At 45.3% G+C, this 18,494-nt stretch overlaps 1 protein-coding gene across 2 annotated transcripts in view; it reads left to right on the top strand.

The window, feature by feature from the left end:
- TFAP2E (transcription factor AP-2 epsilon) overlaps positions 1-18,109 on the top strand; it is a 97,276-nt gene extending 79,167 nt beyond the window's left edge. For both annotated transcript variants that reach the window (XM_063140815.1, XM_063140817.1), the window contains exons 4-7: positions 5,752-5,977; positions 7,931-8,049; positions 15,401-15,542; positions 17,645-18,109. In XM_063140815.1, the coding sequence (XP_062996885.1) occupies positions 5,752-5,977; positions 7,931-8,049; positions 15,401-15,542; positions 17,645-17,933 (776 nt within the window). In that variant the 3' untranslated portion in view covers positions 17,934-18,109. The remainder of the gene's footprint in view (positions 1-5,751; positions 5,978-7,930; positions 8,050-15,400; positions 15,543-17,644) is intronic.
- Positions 18,110-18,494: the final 385 nt, after the last annotated feature.

Raw genomic sequence — 18,494 nt, 5'->3', positions numbered from 1 at the left:
CTCCCTGCATGGCTGCATTTCAGTTCCACGTCACGCGGAGTTTGGTAGTGAGATTCGTGAGTGCGTTGACATGTGTGTTGCTAGGAGCGTTAAACTTCTTTCAGTTGGAAGGCTGAATTCTATTTTGGAGAGAGGCCCCATCCCAATGGGTGGGGCTGAATGCAAAGGAGGCAGGGCTAATAGGCCAAAGAAACCCCAGCCTATTTTAGCTTAAAGCTCTTGTTGCTAGTAACTATGCCTTAGGAGAAGCATTCCAATCACCAGGAAACCACCAAATGGTTGGAGGAAGGGGCTGAGGCTGCGACTGGGGTATGGGGACGTGGCCCTCTGGGGAAAGGAGGCTCTGAGCCCCTGCACTAGGAGGCAGCTCCAACTGCTCCAGTTGACACCACTTTGTGCTATTATCTCTGCACCCATCTGGGAGTTCCCTCCGAGTGCCTCCTCCAAGGGAGGCTCAGAGGGTGGCAACAAGAGAGAGGGACTTTTCGGTGGCGGCCCCCTGACTATGGAATGAACGCCCCACCTGCCTTGCACCATCTATCATCTTTTCGGCACCAGTTAAGGGCTGCCTTCCGCTTCCGGGCATTTACTGTGATGAGGTAGAGTTGAGAATCAGGTGTGGGGTGGATGTCGGGGCTTCTACAAGCCCCCTAATTTCCTGTGACTGTGATTAAAAAGACAATGTGTCAGAGTTAGGACAAAAGGTGAAAACAAAATTGTCCACTGGGCCTGTTTGGTGCGTTCTCTTCCCTTTCTTATTGTTTTCTTATGGTTTTATTAGATTGTAAGCCTATGTGGCAGGGTTTTGCTGTTTTATTCTTTTACTATGTACAGCACCATGTACATTGATGGTGCTATATAAATAAATAAATAATAATAATAATAATTTAATGGCATATGATGGGGCGTTTATGTAAAATGCTACACCTGTTTAGATGACAGTCTAGCATTTTACTGAAACTGTCTTTAGCTGTCTAAATTGCTTTACATTTTACTGAAACTGTCTTTAGCCGTCTAAATTGCTTTACATTTTGCATATGTAAATTATGCTGTGTTTTTAGGTTGTGTTTTATTATTTTATAAATTGTTTGTAACCCGTCCAGAGAGTTTCGGCTATGGGATGGTATAGAAATGAAATGAAACAAATAAGCCACCTATTCACACATACAAGTCATCGCTGGGACTATCCTGCATGTGTGAACTAATCCCGAATCACATGGCCAGCAGCTGGCTGACCTGGAAAAGGTGGGCATCACCATGAACAAGACTGCAGCTATGATTCGCTCGCTGCTGCTAATATAATCAATCATGATAGGAAACAAATGGAAAACGGGATTGTGCGGGCGGGGTCCTGCCTGAATTCTTAATTCATACATCACTATTCATTAGGTGCTCATGAATTCACAATTGACTATTTGGCCGGCTGGAAGCGGGCAACACCGGTTAGTCATGAACCCATCATTTGTATTTGCTGTCTGTGAGTTCCAGGGTTATATAAGATGTTTTTGTAATGGCTGATTGGATGCCTGGGTATCACATGTGCCGTGAGAGCAGTGGAAACAACTTTTGTTTTGGACCTAAGTTGGCAAAGCAACTTTAGCAGCAGCCCAGGGTCAGGAAGGATTCTCAGTTTCTTTATCGACGGAAGCAAGTTGCAGTGTTCTTTTATAGTGATATAAAAACAAGAAACACAACCCCTCCTCCACCGCTGTGATTGGAGACTGATTGGAGACTGCCAATACCCCTATTGGCAGCTAAAGATGTCACTTGCCAATGCTCGGTTCCTCCCTCCCAACTCCTCTTCTTCCCCTTCCTTGTCTTCAGCAAATTGTTACATTTCCCAGACAGGCTGTCTGGCCTTCAGAATCATCCGAAGCAATTCGGATTGCTCCAACCCACTTTGGACTGCTCCGGACTCGGACCGAAGCAGTCCGAATTGCTTCACACGTTCAGAATTCAGATCCGGAACCTAAGCAGTGCACAGCCTTAGAAGAAGCAACAGTTGTTTTTTTAAAAGAGGTCCCACGTGCCTGGAACATGGTTTGGTTAGCGGGGATAGTGGTAGTTTGCAGTGGGAGAGATCCTCCAGGCTTGAATCAAATTAAGCCGAACTATTCCCCCAATGAAGAAAGCTGTCTCCCATTTTCCACAGCAGTAAGTAGTATCTAGGTAAACAGGCAGAAAGGGGTACGGAAGAGTGTTTGGAGGATCCTGGGTGGCGGTTTGGGGAAGGAGTTCTCTGGCTGAGATTAATATATCAGATTAAGAAGGATTTGGGGGTTGTAGTGCTACCTTGTATTTGAGATGGGCTATCAAGGTCATCAGCCTATGTTGGGGGTGGGGTGGGGTTCAGCACCTTGGACAGCTCCTTTAGAGTCCTGGCTGGTCCTGCCTGAAACCCAGAATGGAGTCACAGCCCCACTGAAATTGGAGCCAGCAGGCTCCACTGGGAGCATTGTATTCCCCAAGAGATTCTGATTTCTGATCTGAGTTTCGGTGACACCTCTTCCGATTGTCAGGGACTTGAATGAGGAATCTCACCACTCAAGGCTTAGGGAGCAACCTGGGGCTGGGTGTCCTTCCGCCTCAGTGCCCCCCCTTCAGGCACAGAAGGAAATAGTCATTTCTAGCATCAGCCCCTATGATTGGCTGTTAGTACGAAGCCTCTGTATTGGCGAGAGGTGATACACATCTTGGCTCAGACAGGCAGTAGCTCTCCAAAGTCACAGGAAGATTCTTCCCTGCCCTGTTACCCAAGATCCTTTAAATGGAAGTACCATGGGATTGGATGCAAGATCCTTCATGCCTTAGATCAGGTTTCCCCAACATGGCACCCTCTAGATGTGTTGGACTGCAGCTCCCATTATCCCCAGCAAGCATGGTAGATGCTCTACCATTAGGCTTTTCTGGTGATAATAATACTCGTTTATATACCATGTGAGGATTCTTATTCATAGGTTAGTAACCTAAGTCCCATTCATTTCAGTGGGTCTACTCTAAGCAGGACTTAGGTTGGATTTTACCCAGTATTTCTAACCTGCCCTATATCAATCAATCTCAGGGTGGGGTACAAATATAAAAACAATCTATGTAAAACCACAATCCGTTAAGATCAGCAATAAAACCCAAGCAAACAAATCAAAGCCAATCTATCAACAATAAGACCCCAAAGTTTAGGTAAATAGCTAGAATTTAACATGGTACTGAAATGCAGCCACTGTCAGCACCCGCTGGGTTCCATAACTGGGGCAACACAACCGAGGAGGTCCTGTCTTGCATCTCCACATAGTATACAGCTTCCAACAGTGGGGTGCAGAGGGTGCCACCTTGGCAGATCTGAATACTCGGCAAGCATATATAGGTACATTCAGAGTACACCACACACCTTGCCACAGTCATCCTTGCAACAACCTTTCCAGGTAGGCCGGTATATATTATTCCCATATCACAGAAGTGAAACTGAGGTCGAGACAGAGCGGCTCGCTAAAGCTGTGCAGTGGGTTTGTGCTTGAGGTGTGGTTTGAACCAGGGGCTTCCTGACTCCCACTGGTGAACCGCACCAGATCTTTTGGGAGAGCCACGGATCCTGCCCTCTTAGGCACCCATTACACAGACGGTAGGAAGGTATAATTGGCATCCCTTGAATTCGGAATGGCTGGAAACCTCTGGCCAGCAGCTGGTTTTATCTCACTCTGCCAGCTCGACCCTTTGGTGGGATCTCACGCTGCGTAAGAAGTCCCGATACTTCAGCTGACTTGCATTCATCTTTCAGCCCTGAAAGCATTTGCTGTTTTTATGTAACATGTGCTGGCTTTTTATAGTTCTGCTAACAAGTTGGGGAGCTGAGGTTCACAATGTACCGATTGTCACGGCCCTCTTAATGAGTTCCCGCTGCTTAGTCCTCTCTGATTGAGTTTCGAGGCTGCTCTTCCAATTTGGGCTTGTGTATTTCCTTTATAAAATGTGGCAATTTGTTGATCTTTCCATTAAGCGGGGTGCACAGTGGGAAGGAACGTACATTCTGGAGCAATTGTTACTCGGCAAACCCCTACAAAGAATGCCGAGGCTTCAACGACTGACAGACGTTACATTTTTCGCAGCTAGCAAAGGTGCTTTGGAGAAGCTGCCCTAAAATCAGGCCTGTTTTCGAAACAGACTTGGGCGCAGGACTTTCCCACCAGAACTAACGCATCTTGATGGCATCTGAAAACACTTAAAACAAACAAAAGAAAACCAAAAGGGAAGGAGGAAATGAGCTGGTGTCACTGTACGTGCAGAGCTGAGCTCCCAAATATTGCAGTTTTATGTGATTTTAGGGTTAGGGTGAGTTGCCCAAAGAGGGGAAGTGCATCATCAAAAAAGAGAACAAAAGAAGATAGAAATTTGCACATCAGATTTGCTTATGCTAATTTATATGAACAGATGCACGTTTAGAAGTATTGTTAGAATGTAAATACAAATGCAGTACATCTCACCATAATGCGACTGTGACCAGGGGACCTCTCTGCCTGCCTCTCCAGGTGCTGAGTGTTGATGGGCAACTGTTCTTATGGATCATTATTTTGGACAGGTCAGCCCCCTCAAATAGAGCATGCCTTCAAACAGAGGACTGTCCTCTGTAAAAGAGGAGACATGCTCCGCCTAGCTGGGCTTCTCAAAAGTGAACCCAACAAGCTTTTCTACATCAGGTGTAGGTTATGTGCTCATCATTCCCTACTCATGGGTGTTTACAGTTCCTTTAGGTAACATCATGACCCTCCAGTTTTGCTTCTGTTTGCAAACAGCAGTTTCAGCAAGTTTTTTTTAGTGGAAAATGGGGTATGATTTCTGATGACAATAGAAATCATGACTTCCTTTTGTGTATTTGTGCTATTCTGTTATATCACATGCTACCTAGAGTTTATGTAGTGGAAAAACAGGAAAGGAAACACTCCTTGTATAGTGCTCGGACCTCAATTCTGTGATGAAACCAAAAGTAGATTAACAGCGCGTAGAAAAGCCCTACAAGGGTCAAGACAAAATTGTCAGAATGTTAACTACCAATTGAGGAATAGGCAATCCAGAGTGACCCAGCTGCTGGTGTCCTAGCTGTGGGTCTTCGGATATCTGGATTCAAATTTCCTGCCCCTGAGCATACTGAAACCTCCCTCTTGTTTCTCTGTGTCCCTTTTTGTCTCCATTTCTGTCCGCACTCAACACCTGAGTTTGCTATTACAGGGAGTAATACCATACCACAGACCACTTCTCCACTGAAAGTTTCTTCTGACTTTGTCAGTTTTCTCAATACAATCTCCTTTCCCCCTTCCCTGACATAACCTCTCATTCAGTTGTGGGGTAAACACTGATGTTCAATCTCCGTTATGCCTTGTCTTTGATGATAGTAAATACCACTTTCCAAAACTCCTTGGTTATTTTTCAACATCACTACATCTGTAACAACAACGAGGCCTGTGGCTTCCCAAAGACCAACCAGCAGTAGTGGTGGCAGGAAGTAATCTGAAGTGAGTGGCCCTGAGCGGGCTGCCATTTTAATTGCCCACAATGCCCTCACGCTTCAAAGCATCATGGGTAATTAAAATGGTGGATGGCTCGCAGGCCTAGTCTTTCAGCAGGTGGAGCCCAGGCCAGTAATCAGTTCTACCTCTCTGAAACTGGTCAGATGTGTAATAAAAACGACTCTTTAGATATACTCCTTGTTTGGGGACTTGGCCCCTCTTCACTCGGTCATGTGTTTTCGTTTCTTCCTTCCAGTCCCAATCCCCTCGAAAGCAAATGGCACCATCTCTGCCCTGTCCATGAACAAAGACACCCTGATAGGAGGGGTGACAAATCCGAATGAAGTCTTCTGCTCTGTGCCCGGGCGCCTGTCCCTCCTCAGCTCCACCTCAAAGTACAAGGTGACCGTCGGCGAAGTACAGAGGCGGCTTTCGCCCCCCGAATGTCTCAATGCATCCCTTCTTGGCGGAGTCCTCCGGAGGTGAGAAACCCAGAAAAACCATTTGTTTTATTGCTGATTCAGAACCAGTTTCTTCCATTTCCGTTATTGGTGTTCATTTTTGTTTGCCATTGATTTCAACAGTAGACCCCACTGGTCTTCTAATGCTTATAACTTCAATGTTTTCCATCCTATTGGTATGAAATTGTCAGACATACTACTCCCCCTCCAAAGACCAGAGCTGTGAAATTTCAGACAGGAGAAAGTCCCCCATTTTATAAGCAATTTACAAAAGCATGCACTCTGCACGCTTCCCATTGCTTTCAAGGGGAAACCCAGCAACTCTTCTCCTGCTTGCAACTTCTGTGTTTTCCATCCAATTGGCACGACGTTTTCAGGCATTCTTTTACTACAAAGGATCAGAGCCACTAATTTTCAGGTATATGGCACAAAGCACCTCCCACCATTTTATAGACAATTACAGCCTAACTTCTCTTTCTTTCCCCAGCCCTCTAATAATTTTGTGACCTGTATGGGCTATTCCAGCGGAGCTCCAATTGAACTGAATAAATTTTCATTTGGAACTCATTCAACTGAATATCCATTTGGGTTCCCATAGCGAAAACCAGTGAAACAAATGATTTGTTTTGTTTTTCATTTGTTTTTAAAAGGAATGGACAACCCCAGTAGATATTGTCGCTTGGGTGGTGGTGGTGGTGGTGGGTGGAATTCTTGGGAGAAAAAAGTGAGGTAAGGATATATCTATGCATTGTTGTTACTATTGTATTTTATTACTTTTTGTTAGCTACCTTGAACCATACAAGGAAAGACGGGTATAATTATTTTAAATGAATGAATGAATACAAAAACGACCACTGTCAGGACTGGGCCAGAATTGTAAGTGATATTACCTCAGGTTCTTGGCTACAAGTGATCTTATCCAAATTTAGGGGTGACCATTTGTCCTTTTACAGAGGGCAGTCCTCTATTTGAAGGGCTGCTAGGGACCATCCTTTATTTGAATGTGTCCCCTATCTGATGTGTCTCCTATCTGTCCAGTCTAAGCCTGAACTAAGCCTGGTGAGCACCTGGACAGCAGACTGAACAGGCATACTTAGTCACCTGGGCACCGTGTCACTATGGTGAGATGGACTGTATTCCTATTTAAATTATATATTTTTCTAAATTTGCGTCTATACATATACATCACTATGTTAACATTTTATCTGTGCCCCTTTGTGTCCTCTTTCTGTGTGTGATGCATTTCTTCTTTTGGAAGATTCTTAAGTAGTCACCCTAGAAGAAATGGTCCACAGGCCAAGCTCCCGAGGCAGTTAGTGGAAGCTGAAGCTGTAATCTCAGGAGGCTGGAACCTTAAGTACGTCAGCCAAGAGATACTGCTCTATGGACCAGACAAGAACAAAAGCCAAGGCTTCTTGTATTTTTACCAGGCCTGGGCAATCCAGAGGCTTCATATTGCCAGCCCAGTTTGATGGCTGATGTTGCATGATGGCCCTGAGAGGCCTGAGAATGTGCAGGCCTGGATGTTGTCTCTTTGAGTAGGCCTCAGCTAGAAGTTGCTGGTTGACGTCTTGTCCTTCACATCTATTTTAGGGCGGTGGCGGTACTGTGAACAGGCTTGTGAATGTTCCAACAGATTTCTGACACATCCCAGCGTGTGCTTCTCCTGGGGGTGGGGACATTGCAAAAATCAGCTCTTCTACCACCGCTGGTACTGTTAGCTGTGGTTTTGGCATGGCTTTGGAGGCATGTCGGAACATCTACAGGCCTGGTCTGTAGATGTTCCAACAATGGAATTGCCTTGTAGTGGCATTGTTACATCAGACACCATTTCAAAATAGTCTTCTAATGGTTTTACCCATGGTTGCTGAAGAAGAACAACAATTAAAATGTAGGGTTTCGTTTTGGTTTTCGTCTGTTTGCTTTCTACTCCATCCACTCAAGTGGTTTCAACTCTCTGCTTTTCTTTTTTAGGGCAAAATCTAAAAACGGTGGAAGATGTTTAAGGGAAAGATTGGAGAAGATAGGGTTAAATCTACCTGCTGGGAGGCGCAAAGCAGCTAATGTCACCTTGCTAACGTCACTGGTGGAAGGTAAGGCTTCTTTTGCTTTGGCATGAATTTGGACTTATTTGAGGAGACGTCTGAGATGTTTAGTAGTCAAAAGGGGCTCACTTTTCATTCTAAGTAAGAAGGTTGAATTTTAACTGTGGGATTTGAGGGCAGAGGGGTGAATTGAAAATACATCTATCCACTGTAAAAGGCCCTCAAGGTGGCTTAAAACAAGAATTAAAATCCAAGACCAATGTAGAACAACAATAAATCCTATAGAAGAAAAAAATAGAGACTAGAATATCAGGAATAGCAGGAATAAGAAAGTTCAAAGTCCTGGTGAAATAAAAGATGGCTTTGCCATTTGCCTGAAGGCCAACAGAGGGGGCTAAGCGTGCCCCTCTAGGATGGGAGTTCCATAATCTGGGTGCCACAACCCCAAAAGCCCTGCCTCACAACCCAGACAACTGAGAGGGCAACGGGCCTCGGGAGATGAATGCAATTGGCGGGCAGGTTTATGTGGGAGAAAGAGATTCTTCAAGATATCCTCATCCAAAATTGTGATTTGAACCCTGAAGTGAACTGGAAGCTAAGTTTTGGAGATGCCCAGCCTCTGCAAAGATGACAAAGAACCCAGACCTTCTCCGAGATTCGTAGGCCCCATTACTCCTCCATTTATGTCATTGTGAAAGAACCGAGGCCTGGAGGCCTTGCGTGCTCACCGAACACCCCTTCCAGGGCAAAGCATGTCCTCAGTGCCCCTCAGAAGACTGCCCAGGGCAGATGATCAAGGTGGTAGGGAGGGCCTGGCCAATGCCAGGAAGGCAACGGAAAGCCTGAAGGCCTCTAGGCCCTGGCGTGATCACAACCACCTTACTGGGAGAGAGTGCAGAGGCCTAGAAGCACCTGTACCCCCTTCCATCTCCTCTGACATGGATGGGGTCCTCCTGGCTGTGCCCTCTGCCCATGTTTGTGATCTACACTCCTTATCATGGATGGGGGAGGCAGCAGTGAAGGCCACAGCCAAGGCAGGAGAGAGAGAGAGACCGAGGGAGTGGGCATGTTTCTAGGCCTCTTCATGCACAGAAATGGATTTCGAAGCCCAGCCCAGCTGTGATTAATCTGAGTTAAACATGCCTGGAATGGACCGGGCAGGAGGGGAGAGGTTATCTTTGGCCTTAATGCAAACGAAGGCGGTTGTCATCTTGGCCTGCGCTGTGTGAAAAGCCAGCCCAGACAGAAGGGAGCTCTTGGACCCGCGGTTTCCTTACTTCGCTCTGACATCCATTGTGGCAGAGAGGCAGCTGCCGGCAGGGAACACAAGCCGCCCCATCTCCTTTGTTGGCAGCAAATGAAACGAACAGGTCTGTGAGGCAGCGGTTGTTCCCCAAGGCAGTTGGGCCAGGCTCCTTTGAATGGCTGATTTCCATGAGAAGAGGAGGAGGCAAGGGAAACGCACATCTTTGACTCAGCCCAGACAGCTGGGAGCTGTCGCGGGCTGCTGTTCAAGGGGTCAGAGTGAATTACAGATGATGGCATGTTTGACCAAGGGTACGAGTAAGGGTGGCTGCATGGCCTGCTCTACAGAGGGCAGTCCTCTTTGAAGGGCTGTGAAAGGATAGTCCTCTTTTCCGAGATCTGTCCGGGCCACATCTGGTTTAGAGATAAGTAACCCTAAGGAGAGAGGGCAGAGACCTTGACATTGCCCGTAAACCCAGCACCTGGACAGCAGAGGGAAGAGGCCCACAGATCACCTGGTCAGTCTTTGCCCCGTGCGGTGAGATGCATTTAGGGATGTATGAGGACTTTTTTTCTTGAGCAGTGTTGACCCAATTTGCACCTCCCAGACCTAAATGAAATCTGCGTTTGCAGCCTGTACATTCCTAAGCCTGCTATGCGATTCGTGAAACCAAAAATTTTAAAAAAGTGCTCGAAAAGTGCATCACATTTGGAAAATAAAAAATGCATGCTTTTGAAAAAGGCACGTAAACACTTTAATCAATGGGAGAAGAATGTGTGGCCACCCTAGAAATGAGGCTAGCAGTAATCACTGAGGTGCCCAACCCCACTTTTGAGCCTAGCCTGCTCAGCCCTAGGCCTTGTTTTCATTAGCACGTGTTCCCAGCTCTCAGATATTGATTGATTGCTTCACATCATATGTATCCCCCACCTTCAACATAAATCTATTTTCCCTGGATGGCTCACAAAGTCATAAGAAACAATAGAAGTACAATAAAACCACAGGAAAAATTAAGTCCATCAGACACAACAAACTCAAAAAGCAAGCAGTGTGTTCCAATAACAGACAGGAAAATCAAAATCGCTTTAAGTTTCAAATGGTAAGGTTAGCAGTTCTTAAAAGTCTGAGAAAACAGAGGAGTTTTTCCCCTGGTACCTTAATGCTAGTAGTGAGGAGGATGTCAGACAGGACTACTTAGGGAGAGCAACCCCCAAAGTTGAGGAGTCCCCACTGAAAAGTCTGTCTCTGGTTACCACCCGCCATACTTCAGATGGCAGGGCACCCAGAGCAAGGCTTCAGATAATGGTCTCGGTGGACAGGAAGTTTATTGTGGGAGAAGGCAGCCTGTCAGGTATTTGGGTACTAAGCCATGTAGGGGTGTGAAGGTTAGGCTCAGTCCTTTTTGCTCAGAAACGTACTGGGAGGTAGCGTGGAAAGAAGATGTTACTCCACTGCTGAAATCTCTTCATTGGCTTCCAATTCACTTCAGAATCCAATATAAACTTCTCCTGTTGACCTACAAAGCTTTTCACTGTCTAGCTCCTTCCTATATCTCCTCTCTCATCTCACACTATTGCCCTGCTCGTGCTCTTCGCTCCTCTGATGCCATGTTTCTCGCCTGCCCAAGGGCCTCTACTTCCCTTGCTCGGCTTCGTCCATTTTCTTCGGCTGCCCCTTACGCCTGGAACGCTCTTCCAGAACATTTGAGAACTACAAGTTCAATCGCAGCTTTTAAAGCTCAGCTAAAAACTTTTCTTTTTCCTAAAGCTTTTAAAACTTGATTTTGTTCTGACTTTATACTGTTAGTTTTACCCTACCCTGTGCCTGTTTGCATTCTCTTCCCTTCCTTATTGTTTTATTATGATTTTATTAAAATGTAAGCCTATGCGGCAGGGTCTTGCTATTTACTGTTTTACTCTGTACAGCACCATGTACATTGATGGTGCTATATAAATAAATAAATAAATAAATAAATAAATAAATAAATAAATAAATAAATAAATAATAATAAGATGCAAGGGCGAGGATAGCTGAGAAATTCGTTGGGTTCACATTTTAATATGAGAATTACCGAATTCATACCTCCCAGAACCTGCATGCAACTTCCAGTCAGAAATCTGTACACTTTTGAGCTTGCGATCCTCAAAAAAAAGAAAGGAAGAAAAGGCATTGGACAACATGTGCACATTTGGAAAAAGTGGCTTTCCTAAAATGTGCACAAACACACTTTCATTAATGGGTGCATGCATTAAAAATGCACACTTTTTTTAAAAAAAAAATACACACAAAAATAGGTATAAATGTTTCTGTGGGGGCGGGGGGGAACTGCTCTCACAAAACTGGGGTGGAAGGAGCTTGGGGGGGGAACACAGGACTTTGGACAAGATTGCGCTGCCAGGATGTGCCCCTCCCTAGGCAAGGGTCGCGTCACCCGGCCAATGGACGTACAAAAACCATTCCAGGTTTGAAGGCAGATGAATGCCTTTTCTGCGATGAGCCTGCAGTCTTCAGTGAAACGTTTCCTTGCATCTCCAAAACATGGACAGCCTTCTTCTAAAGATCAGGCTTTGTGTATTTGGGAGCGGGAGGAGGGGCGGAAAGAAGGATGCACGGCCTGTTCCAGGTTACAGCCGAAACCGGATTGGTGCAATACTGCTTGGGTTGGCCCTTCGGTCAGTCAGGGGGTCACCTTCGCAATCGGAGCCAATTTCAATGTTTAAAAACGGTAAAAAGAGGTTGTAAACAATGAAATGGAAGGGCCAGGCAAACGTCAGAATCGGTCAATATGCTGAGGGCCAGCATCAAGAGTAGGCCTGGTTCGGCACGTGCTGTAGGCCCACAGCCCAACAGGGGCCCTCTGACAAAAGTTCCCTGGAGTAGCTCCTCTTCTTCACCTGCTTGTTCAGGTGAACACCTTGTTCACCTGCCTCTTGTTCTGGCCCAGACAATGGTGGTGGCCAAAAGGAGGAGCAGGAGATGCCGCGGCCGACTTGCTCACTGGTTGCCAAGCAAGCAAGCGGGGGCAAGGAGGAAGAGGAGCTGGTGACAATGGTGGCAAAGCCCCTCCAAAACCAAGGGGTGACGCTTGAATGGGCCAGGTGCTTGGAAAAGAAAGCTCAGGGGCAGTTTGGATCCATGGGCTGTTTGTGTGTGCTTGCAAGTGGAGGCTGGTGGCTCCAATGTCGTCGGGGCGGTGAATCCGCTCCAGGTTTCAGCCAGAACTCTAAAGGAACTATCCAAGGTGTGGAAGCACCTTGGATAGATCTTTTAGAGTTCTGACTGGGTCGGGCTGAAACCTGGAGCGGATTCACCGCCCCGCTGACATCGGAGCCACCAGCTTCCACTCTGTGTGTGTGTGTGTGTGTCAGTTGCGGAGCAAAGGTGGCGAGAAAGAGCATCAAGTGTTCAGCCCCAGCTCGGTATTTTTTCTGGAAAGTCAGAATCCACTTTATACCAGGTGGGGCTATTTGCCCTTCTGGCCTAGCGCTGTTTAGACGAAGTGGCAACAGGAATCTTGGGTCCCAGGCAGAGAAGGTGCTTTCCCAGTCATCGCTACCCACTTTGGACAGAGAGATCTTAGGGATTATTATTATTATTTATTATTATTATTTATTTAAATAGCACCATCAATGTACATGGTGCTGTACAGAGTAAAACAGTAAATAGCAAGACTCTGCCGCATAGGCTTACAATCTAATAAAATCATAGTAAAACAATAAGGAGGGGAAGAGAATGCCAACAGGCACAGGGTAGGGTAAAACTAACAGTATAAAGTCCGCACAACATCAAGTTTTAAAAGCTTTAGGAATGAAACCTGGGACCTGGGACCTTCTGCGTGCAAATCAGGTGCTCTCCCGCTGGACAACAACCCCCCTCCCTTCTGAATGCCCCCCCCGCTTTTCAGCCATGCAGCAAATCCAGAGTGGTGCATGGTTTGTGTGTGTGTGTGCAGGGGGGTTACTTTGGCCATGGCTAGCAAGGCGCACGGCTTTTCCCGTGGAAGCCGGGAGAATGAAAGGGAGACACAGCCCTGCCCCCGTTGTCTCTGCGCGGAGCACTGAGGCCTCCTTAGGGCACGATGCTCCGGCCGGGCGTCCGTCATTCCAGGGAAAGGCCCTCTCATTGGCGAAATCGATCCATCTTCAGGCATCCCTGTGGAAATAATCCGAGCTGATGGCGATCGATCACACCCAGCCCCTGAAACCCTACTTAGACAGACCGAGATAATTCATCTGGGCTCCCCTGCTGCTTGCTGGATTAGGCTGGCCGGCCCAAGTGTATTAACCTAGTTGCCGGTGTCGTTTTCGCCCTCTTTGTAGGAAGCTAGGCTGCTCTTTAGCTGTGCCAAGCAGAATTTGGCACTGGATGCTTCAGCACAACTAGCAAGTTTCTAGCTTTTGTGAGTGGACAGATTTATTCTTCCCATCAGAAGAAGAAAAGGGAGAAATGTATCACTCCAGTGTTTTCCTCCTTCAAAGGAAGCCGCACCTCTGGGACTTTTTAGTGCTGGCAGAGGTGGGGAGCACAGCCAGCAGTAAACGGCTGGGGAGATGGACAGTGGGGCCTGGTGGCTCCGATGTCAGTGGGGCAGGGAATCCACTCCGGGTTTCAGTCAGAACTCAGTCAGAAGTGCCTCGGGTAGCCCCTTTTGAGTTCTGTCTGGTTCTGACCAAAACCCAGAGCGGGTTGACTGTCCCACTGACAGCAGAGCCAAATAAAAGTTTAGCATTACGCCCTCAAAGACCCTGTAAGTCCTGCCCAATCGCTTTGAACAGAACTTTGTTGCAACTAACTTTTGTTAGAACACAAGTTAGCTATGCCTCTCAATCAGTATTTCTTGCTTGGGAAATTTAAAACACAATGGGGTGTGTGTGTGTGTTCAGGAGGAATCTAGGAATCAATCAATAATAGGCCACCTAGGATAGAAGCTTATGAATCGCCAATAAAGACGAAAGAGGAGCCAATTTGCACAAAATCTGCATGTACTAATTGATATGTGTAGATGCAAATATATGCATTATTATTATAATTTCAATAGAAATGCAGCCCATCTCACTGTAGTGGGGACAAGTCGATTTCCAGCCTGCATCTAGGTGTCCATTGCACCTGCCTGTTCTGCTGTCCAGGCGCTGTGAACTGGCGATGGGCAGGAGTTCTGACGGTTCTTTAGCTTTGCACTGGAATTGGACTGTGCAGCCCTTTGAATGGAGGATGTCTTCAAATAGAGGACAGTCCTCTTTCAGCCCTTCAAACAGAGGACTGCCCTCTGTAAAAGAGGGCACAGGGCCAAGTCAGCCCATCTCTGTGTTACCATAAGAGAGAGTGAAAGAAAATAAGTTTGTTTTCTGCACAAGTGAGATCCACAACTAATTGCTCCTGTGTGGAGAAGTTCTATTGAGGGTTCCAGCAACTCCCTTTCATCTCTCCACCCCCAGATTCCATGCCCATGGAGTATGTTCAGTTCTTATTGGGCTGTTTGTGGGAGCGGGGAGGTTGCCTGCTTAGCTTTTCCCCAGAAATATGTTGTTGTTGTTGTTGTTGTTGGGTTTGTGTGTGTGTATTTGTGCAAACCTTGGGGTTCCTTCCCCTCTTTTGAGTGGGTGGTGCCTTTTGGGCTACGTAAGGAATGGCAGTTGGATACCTGCGATGGCTATTAGTATATACGCTATAAAAATATTAAATACAGCTTTCCTTCTAACAAAAAGCCATAACGTTTGTTTGCGAAATCGTGAATTCTCTCTGACACTTCCTTTCATTTCTTCAGAAGTCACCAGTTCCGAGGTCTCGGTGATATACAAATTGATTTGTCCAATCAGTTCATCGATTGATTAAAAGGGAGATGATTTTTTGCTTGATAGCCCTGTTTGCAATGCGATTCTATACAGGTCTACTCAGAAGAAAGTCCCAGTCAATTGTAATGGGGCTTACTCCCAGGTAAATAGATATAGGATTGCAGCCTTATTCCAAGTTGATAGATTATCAGATTAATGAAGGCTGCAATCCTACACACATCTACTTGGGAGTAAACCCCATTAAACTCAGTGGGATTTACTCTGAAGTAAAGACACACAGGATTGTGGCCCATTGGTATCTCTCTGATTGTGGCAGGCGAAGGGCCATACTTTCCTTTTCACGAGTACATTCTTTTTGCAGGGGAAGCCGTTCACCTGGCCCGAGATTTTGGTTACGTGTGTGAAACAGAGTTCCCGGCCAAGGCTGCAGCAGAGTACCTCTGTCGCCAACATTCAGATCCCAGCGAGCTCCACGCTCGGAAAAATATGCTTTTGGCAACCAAGTGAGTATGGAGTCCGTACAATGCTTTTTCTCTCTTTTGGGTTGGACTAAGAATCTCCTCCCAAAAAAAGTAAAGCATCAAGCATTTCCACCCCAAATTCAAAATCTGGCAAAAAAAATATCAAGATTTAAAGGGAACTTATTTAGAATTCTGAAAATTTTCAAATTTGAAATTCAACTTTTTGAGGGATAGTGTTAATATTAAGTCTTGCCAATGAATTTTAAGGCTGCAGGTCCTGTCCCACAATTCACATGTGATTTTATTGTTCACCAAACTCTAATTAATTTCCAAACCAATAGAAAAAAACAAAAAAAAAACAAGTCACCATTTCATATATATTTTTAAACGAATTGTGGCTTGCAAATTATACATTTGCAAGAGTTACCTGTTACAGAGGACAAATCCCCCCCAAAGTAGGTTCTAATGAGATCAGTGGGATTTATGTGGAGTCTGAAAGCTGGAGTCAGTGCTGAATGCAGCAGTTTGGCTGTTGCCAGGAGCGATTGCTGACCCTTTTCAGCATGCAGCTCCTTGGCTGAAGGAACTGCACTGGCTGCCTATTCGCTAGCGGGCCAAATTTAAGGTTTTGCTACTAGTATATAAAGCTTTTGGGACTAGGATAGCTGAGAGAGCACCTTCTCCCCTATCAATTTCCCCGGTCACTGAGGTCATCCGAGGGCAGGCTCCTGGTGGCTCCGTATGGCCCTATGGCCCGATTAGAATCCACCCGGAGAAGAGCCTTCAATGTGGTGGCCCCCTTTCCATGGAACTCACTGCCTCTGCAGGTCAGGCAGGCGCTAACACTGTGTTGCTTTTGGCACCTGCTGTAGACTTATTTACCCACAGTTTTTGTTGGACTGTTTTTAAATAACTTTTAATACGTTGTTATGTCTTTATATGCTATAACTTTTAATATGTTGTTATGTCTTTATTGTGTTTTAACGTGGTATTTTTTTCTGCTTTTTATTGTTCACCACTCTATAATCTGTTTAGATGTGGAGCAATATATAAATGTATTAAATAAAATAAAATAAAATAAAATAAAATAAAATAAATACTACATTTAAGAGTGCATAATATTGCAGTCTTAAAAGTCCCAGTAATTTCAATGGAACTGAAATAAGCTTATGATTAATTCTCCCCTATTAGAATCAATTGAATCTGAAGGTTACAGTCTCAGGCACTAAGCTGAGATGAACCTGATTTTGAATAAACATGCATAAGCGAAAATATACCTGGATCACATCCATAGATTCATCATGTGTATATCTACATGCATGAACTTAACCATATACACGTTCAGCATCTAAGGCCCTCCTCCAGCTGCCTCCTCCATGGGAGAGGGTCTTCTTGGTGGTAGCTCCCCAGTTATGGAATGATTTCCCTAATGAGGCCCACCTAATGACAACATTATTATCTTTTTGGTGCCTTTCTCTTCTCTCAGGTATTTGGCTACATATGACTTTTTAACCAGGTTTTGGAATTGTCTTATGGTTGATTCTTTAAAATTGATTTTTAGAGAAATGTTACGTGTGTGTGTGTGTGTGCGTGCTTTCTGTTTATATGTAAATTTTATTTATTTATTTATTTAAAACATTTATATCCCGCCCTATATCAATAAGATCTCAGGGCGGCGTACAGATAAAAGCATACAGTATAAAACAGTAAATATACACAGCTAAAAACAAATTAAACCATAAACCAAGTTAAAACAATATGTAATTTAAAAGCAGCAAAACTATTAAAACAGTTAAAACAATGTGCCAACTTAGTGAATTCAATGATTTTACACATTGTATAATGTATTTTTAATTGGTTTGTATAATGTATTTTTTTAATCCTTGTAAGCCATCCAGAGAGCTTAGGCTATGGGGTGGTATCGAAATGCAATAAAATAAAATAAAATAGCAAATTGACCCAGACTCTAATCGTTCTCAAACCATTGTCAGGGAAATGAGGCAGCCCTCCAAACCATGGGTGCTGGCTATCCCTGGCTCAGCTCAAGCTTAAGAAGACGTCACTTTGGGAATGTGAATTCCATGTGCCATTCCCAGTATTTTGTTTTTTTCTTCAAGGTCACCTCTCACCATTTTTCATTCTAGGCAAATCTGCAAAGAGTTTGCCGACTTGATGGCTCAAGATCGCTCTCCGCTTGGAAACAGCCGCCCGTCGCTCATCTTGGATCCTGGAGTTCAGAGTTGCTTGACCCACTTCAGCTTAATAACTCATGGTTTTGGGGGGCCAGCGATCTGCGCGGCTCTCACGGCGTTCCAGAACTACTTGGTGGAGTCACTCAAAGGGCTCGATAAAATGTTCATGAACAGCACAGGCAACGGCCACCCAGTCGGTGACTCCAAAACGTCAGAAAAGGACGTGAAACATCGGAAATGACCCTCTCCCCTCCCAATTCTCCAGCCTTCCCCAGTAAGAGGGTTTTTCCCCCTTGCCAGTTCATGAGATAGGAGGCCTGGTCTTACCAACTTCGGGAAAAGAAAAACCAGTTGACACCACCCTCTCTCCCGCCATGTTTTCCGAACTGTGACAGATGTATCTCTGAAACAAAGCCACCCAAAAGTGAAGATTGGGGAAGATTGAAGAAGAGGAAGGACCATCTAAATAGACCTCACAGAGACTGAATTCAATGGAGAGCAATTGACGGTTTCGGTTCACACTTTTGATTTTCAGTGGTGGATGCCAGAAGCCAAGTTACATGTGCAATTATCTTTTATTTCCCTTCCATATGTTATTTCAAAAGCCCAGAATCATAAAATACCGAGGTGTTCCAAGGTACCATTCAAAGTGAGCAACATAAGATGAAGAGGTCTTGGTGAAATCAAGAACTGCTTAAGAGTCAAACGGCTGGTGGATTTTGTTTTTGCGGACAGGCCTGGAGATGTAAGGCAGAGAGAGGAGGGGAGGGGAGGGGAATCGCAGTTGTTCAGCTTTCTTGTA

This window comes from Elgaria multicarinata, chromosome 13 (assembly GCF_023053635.1).
Source record: "Elgaria multicarinata webbii isolate HBS135686 ecotype San Diego chromosome 13, rElgMul1.1.pri, whole genome shotgun sequence".
NCBI lineage: Eukaryota > Metazoa > Chordata > Lepidosauria > Squamata > Anguidae > Elgaria > Elgaria multicarinata.
This window is presented reverse-complemented; position numbering and strand designations above follow the sequence as displayed.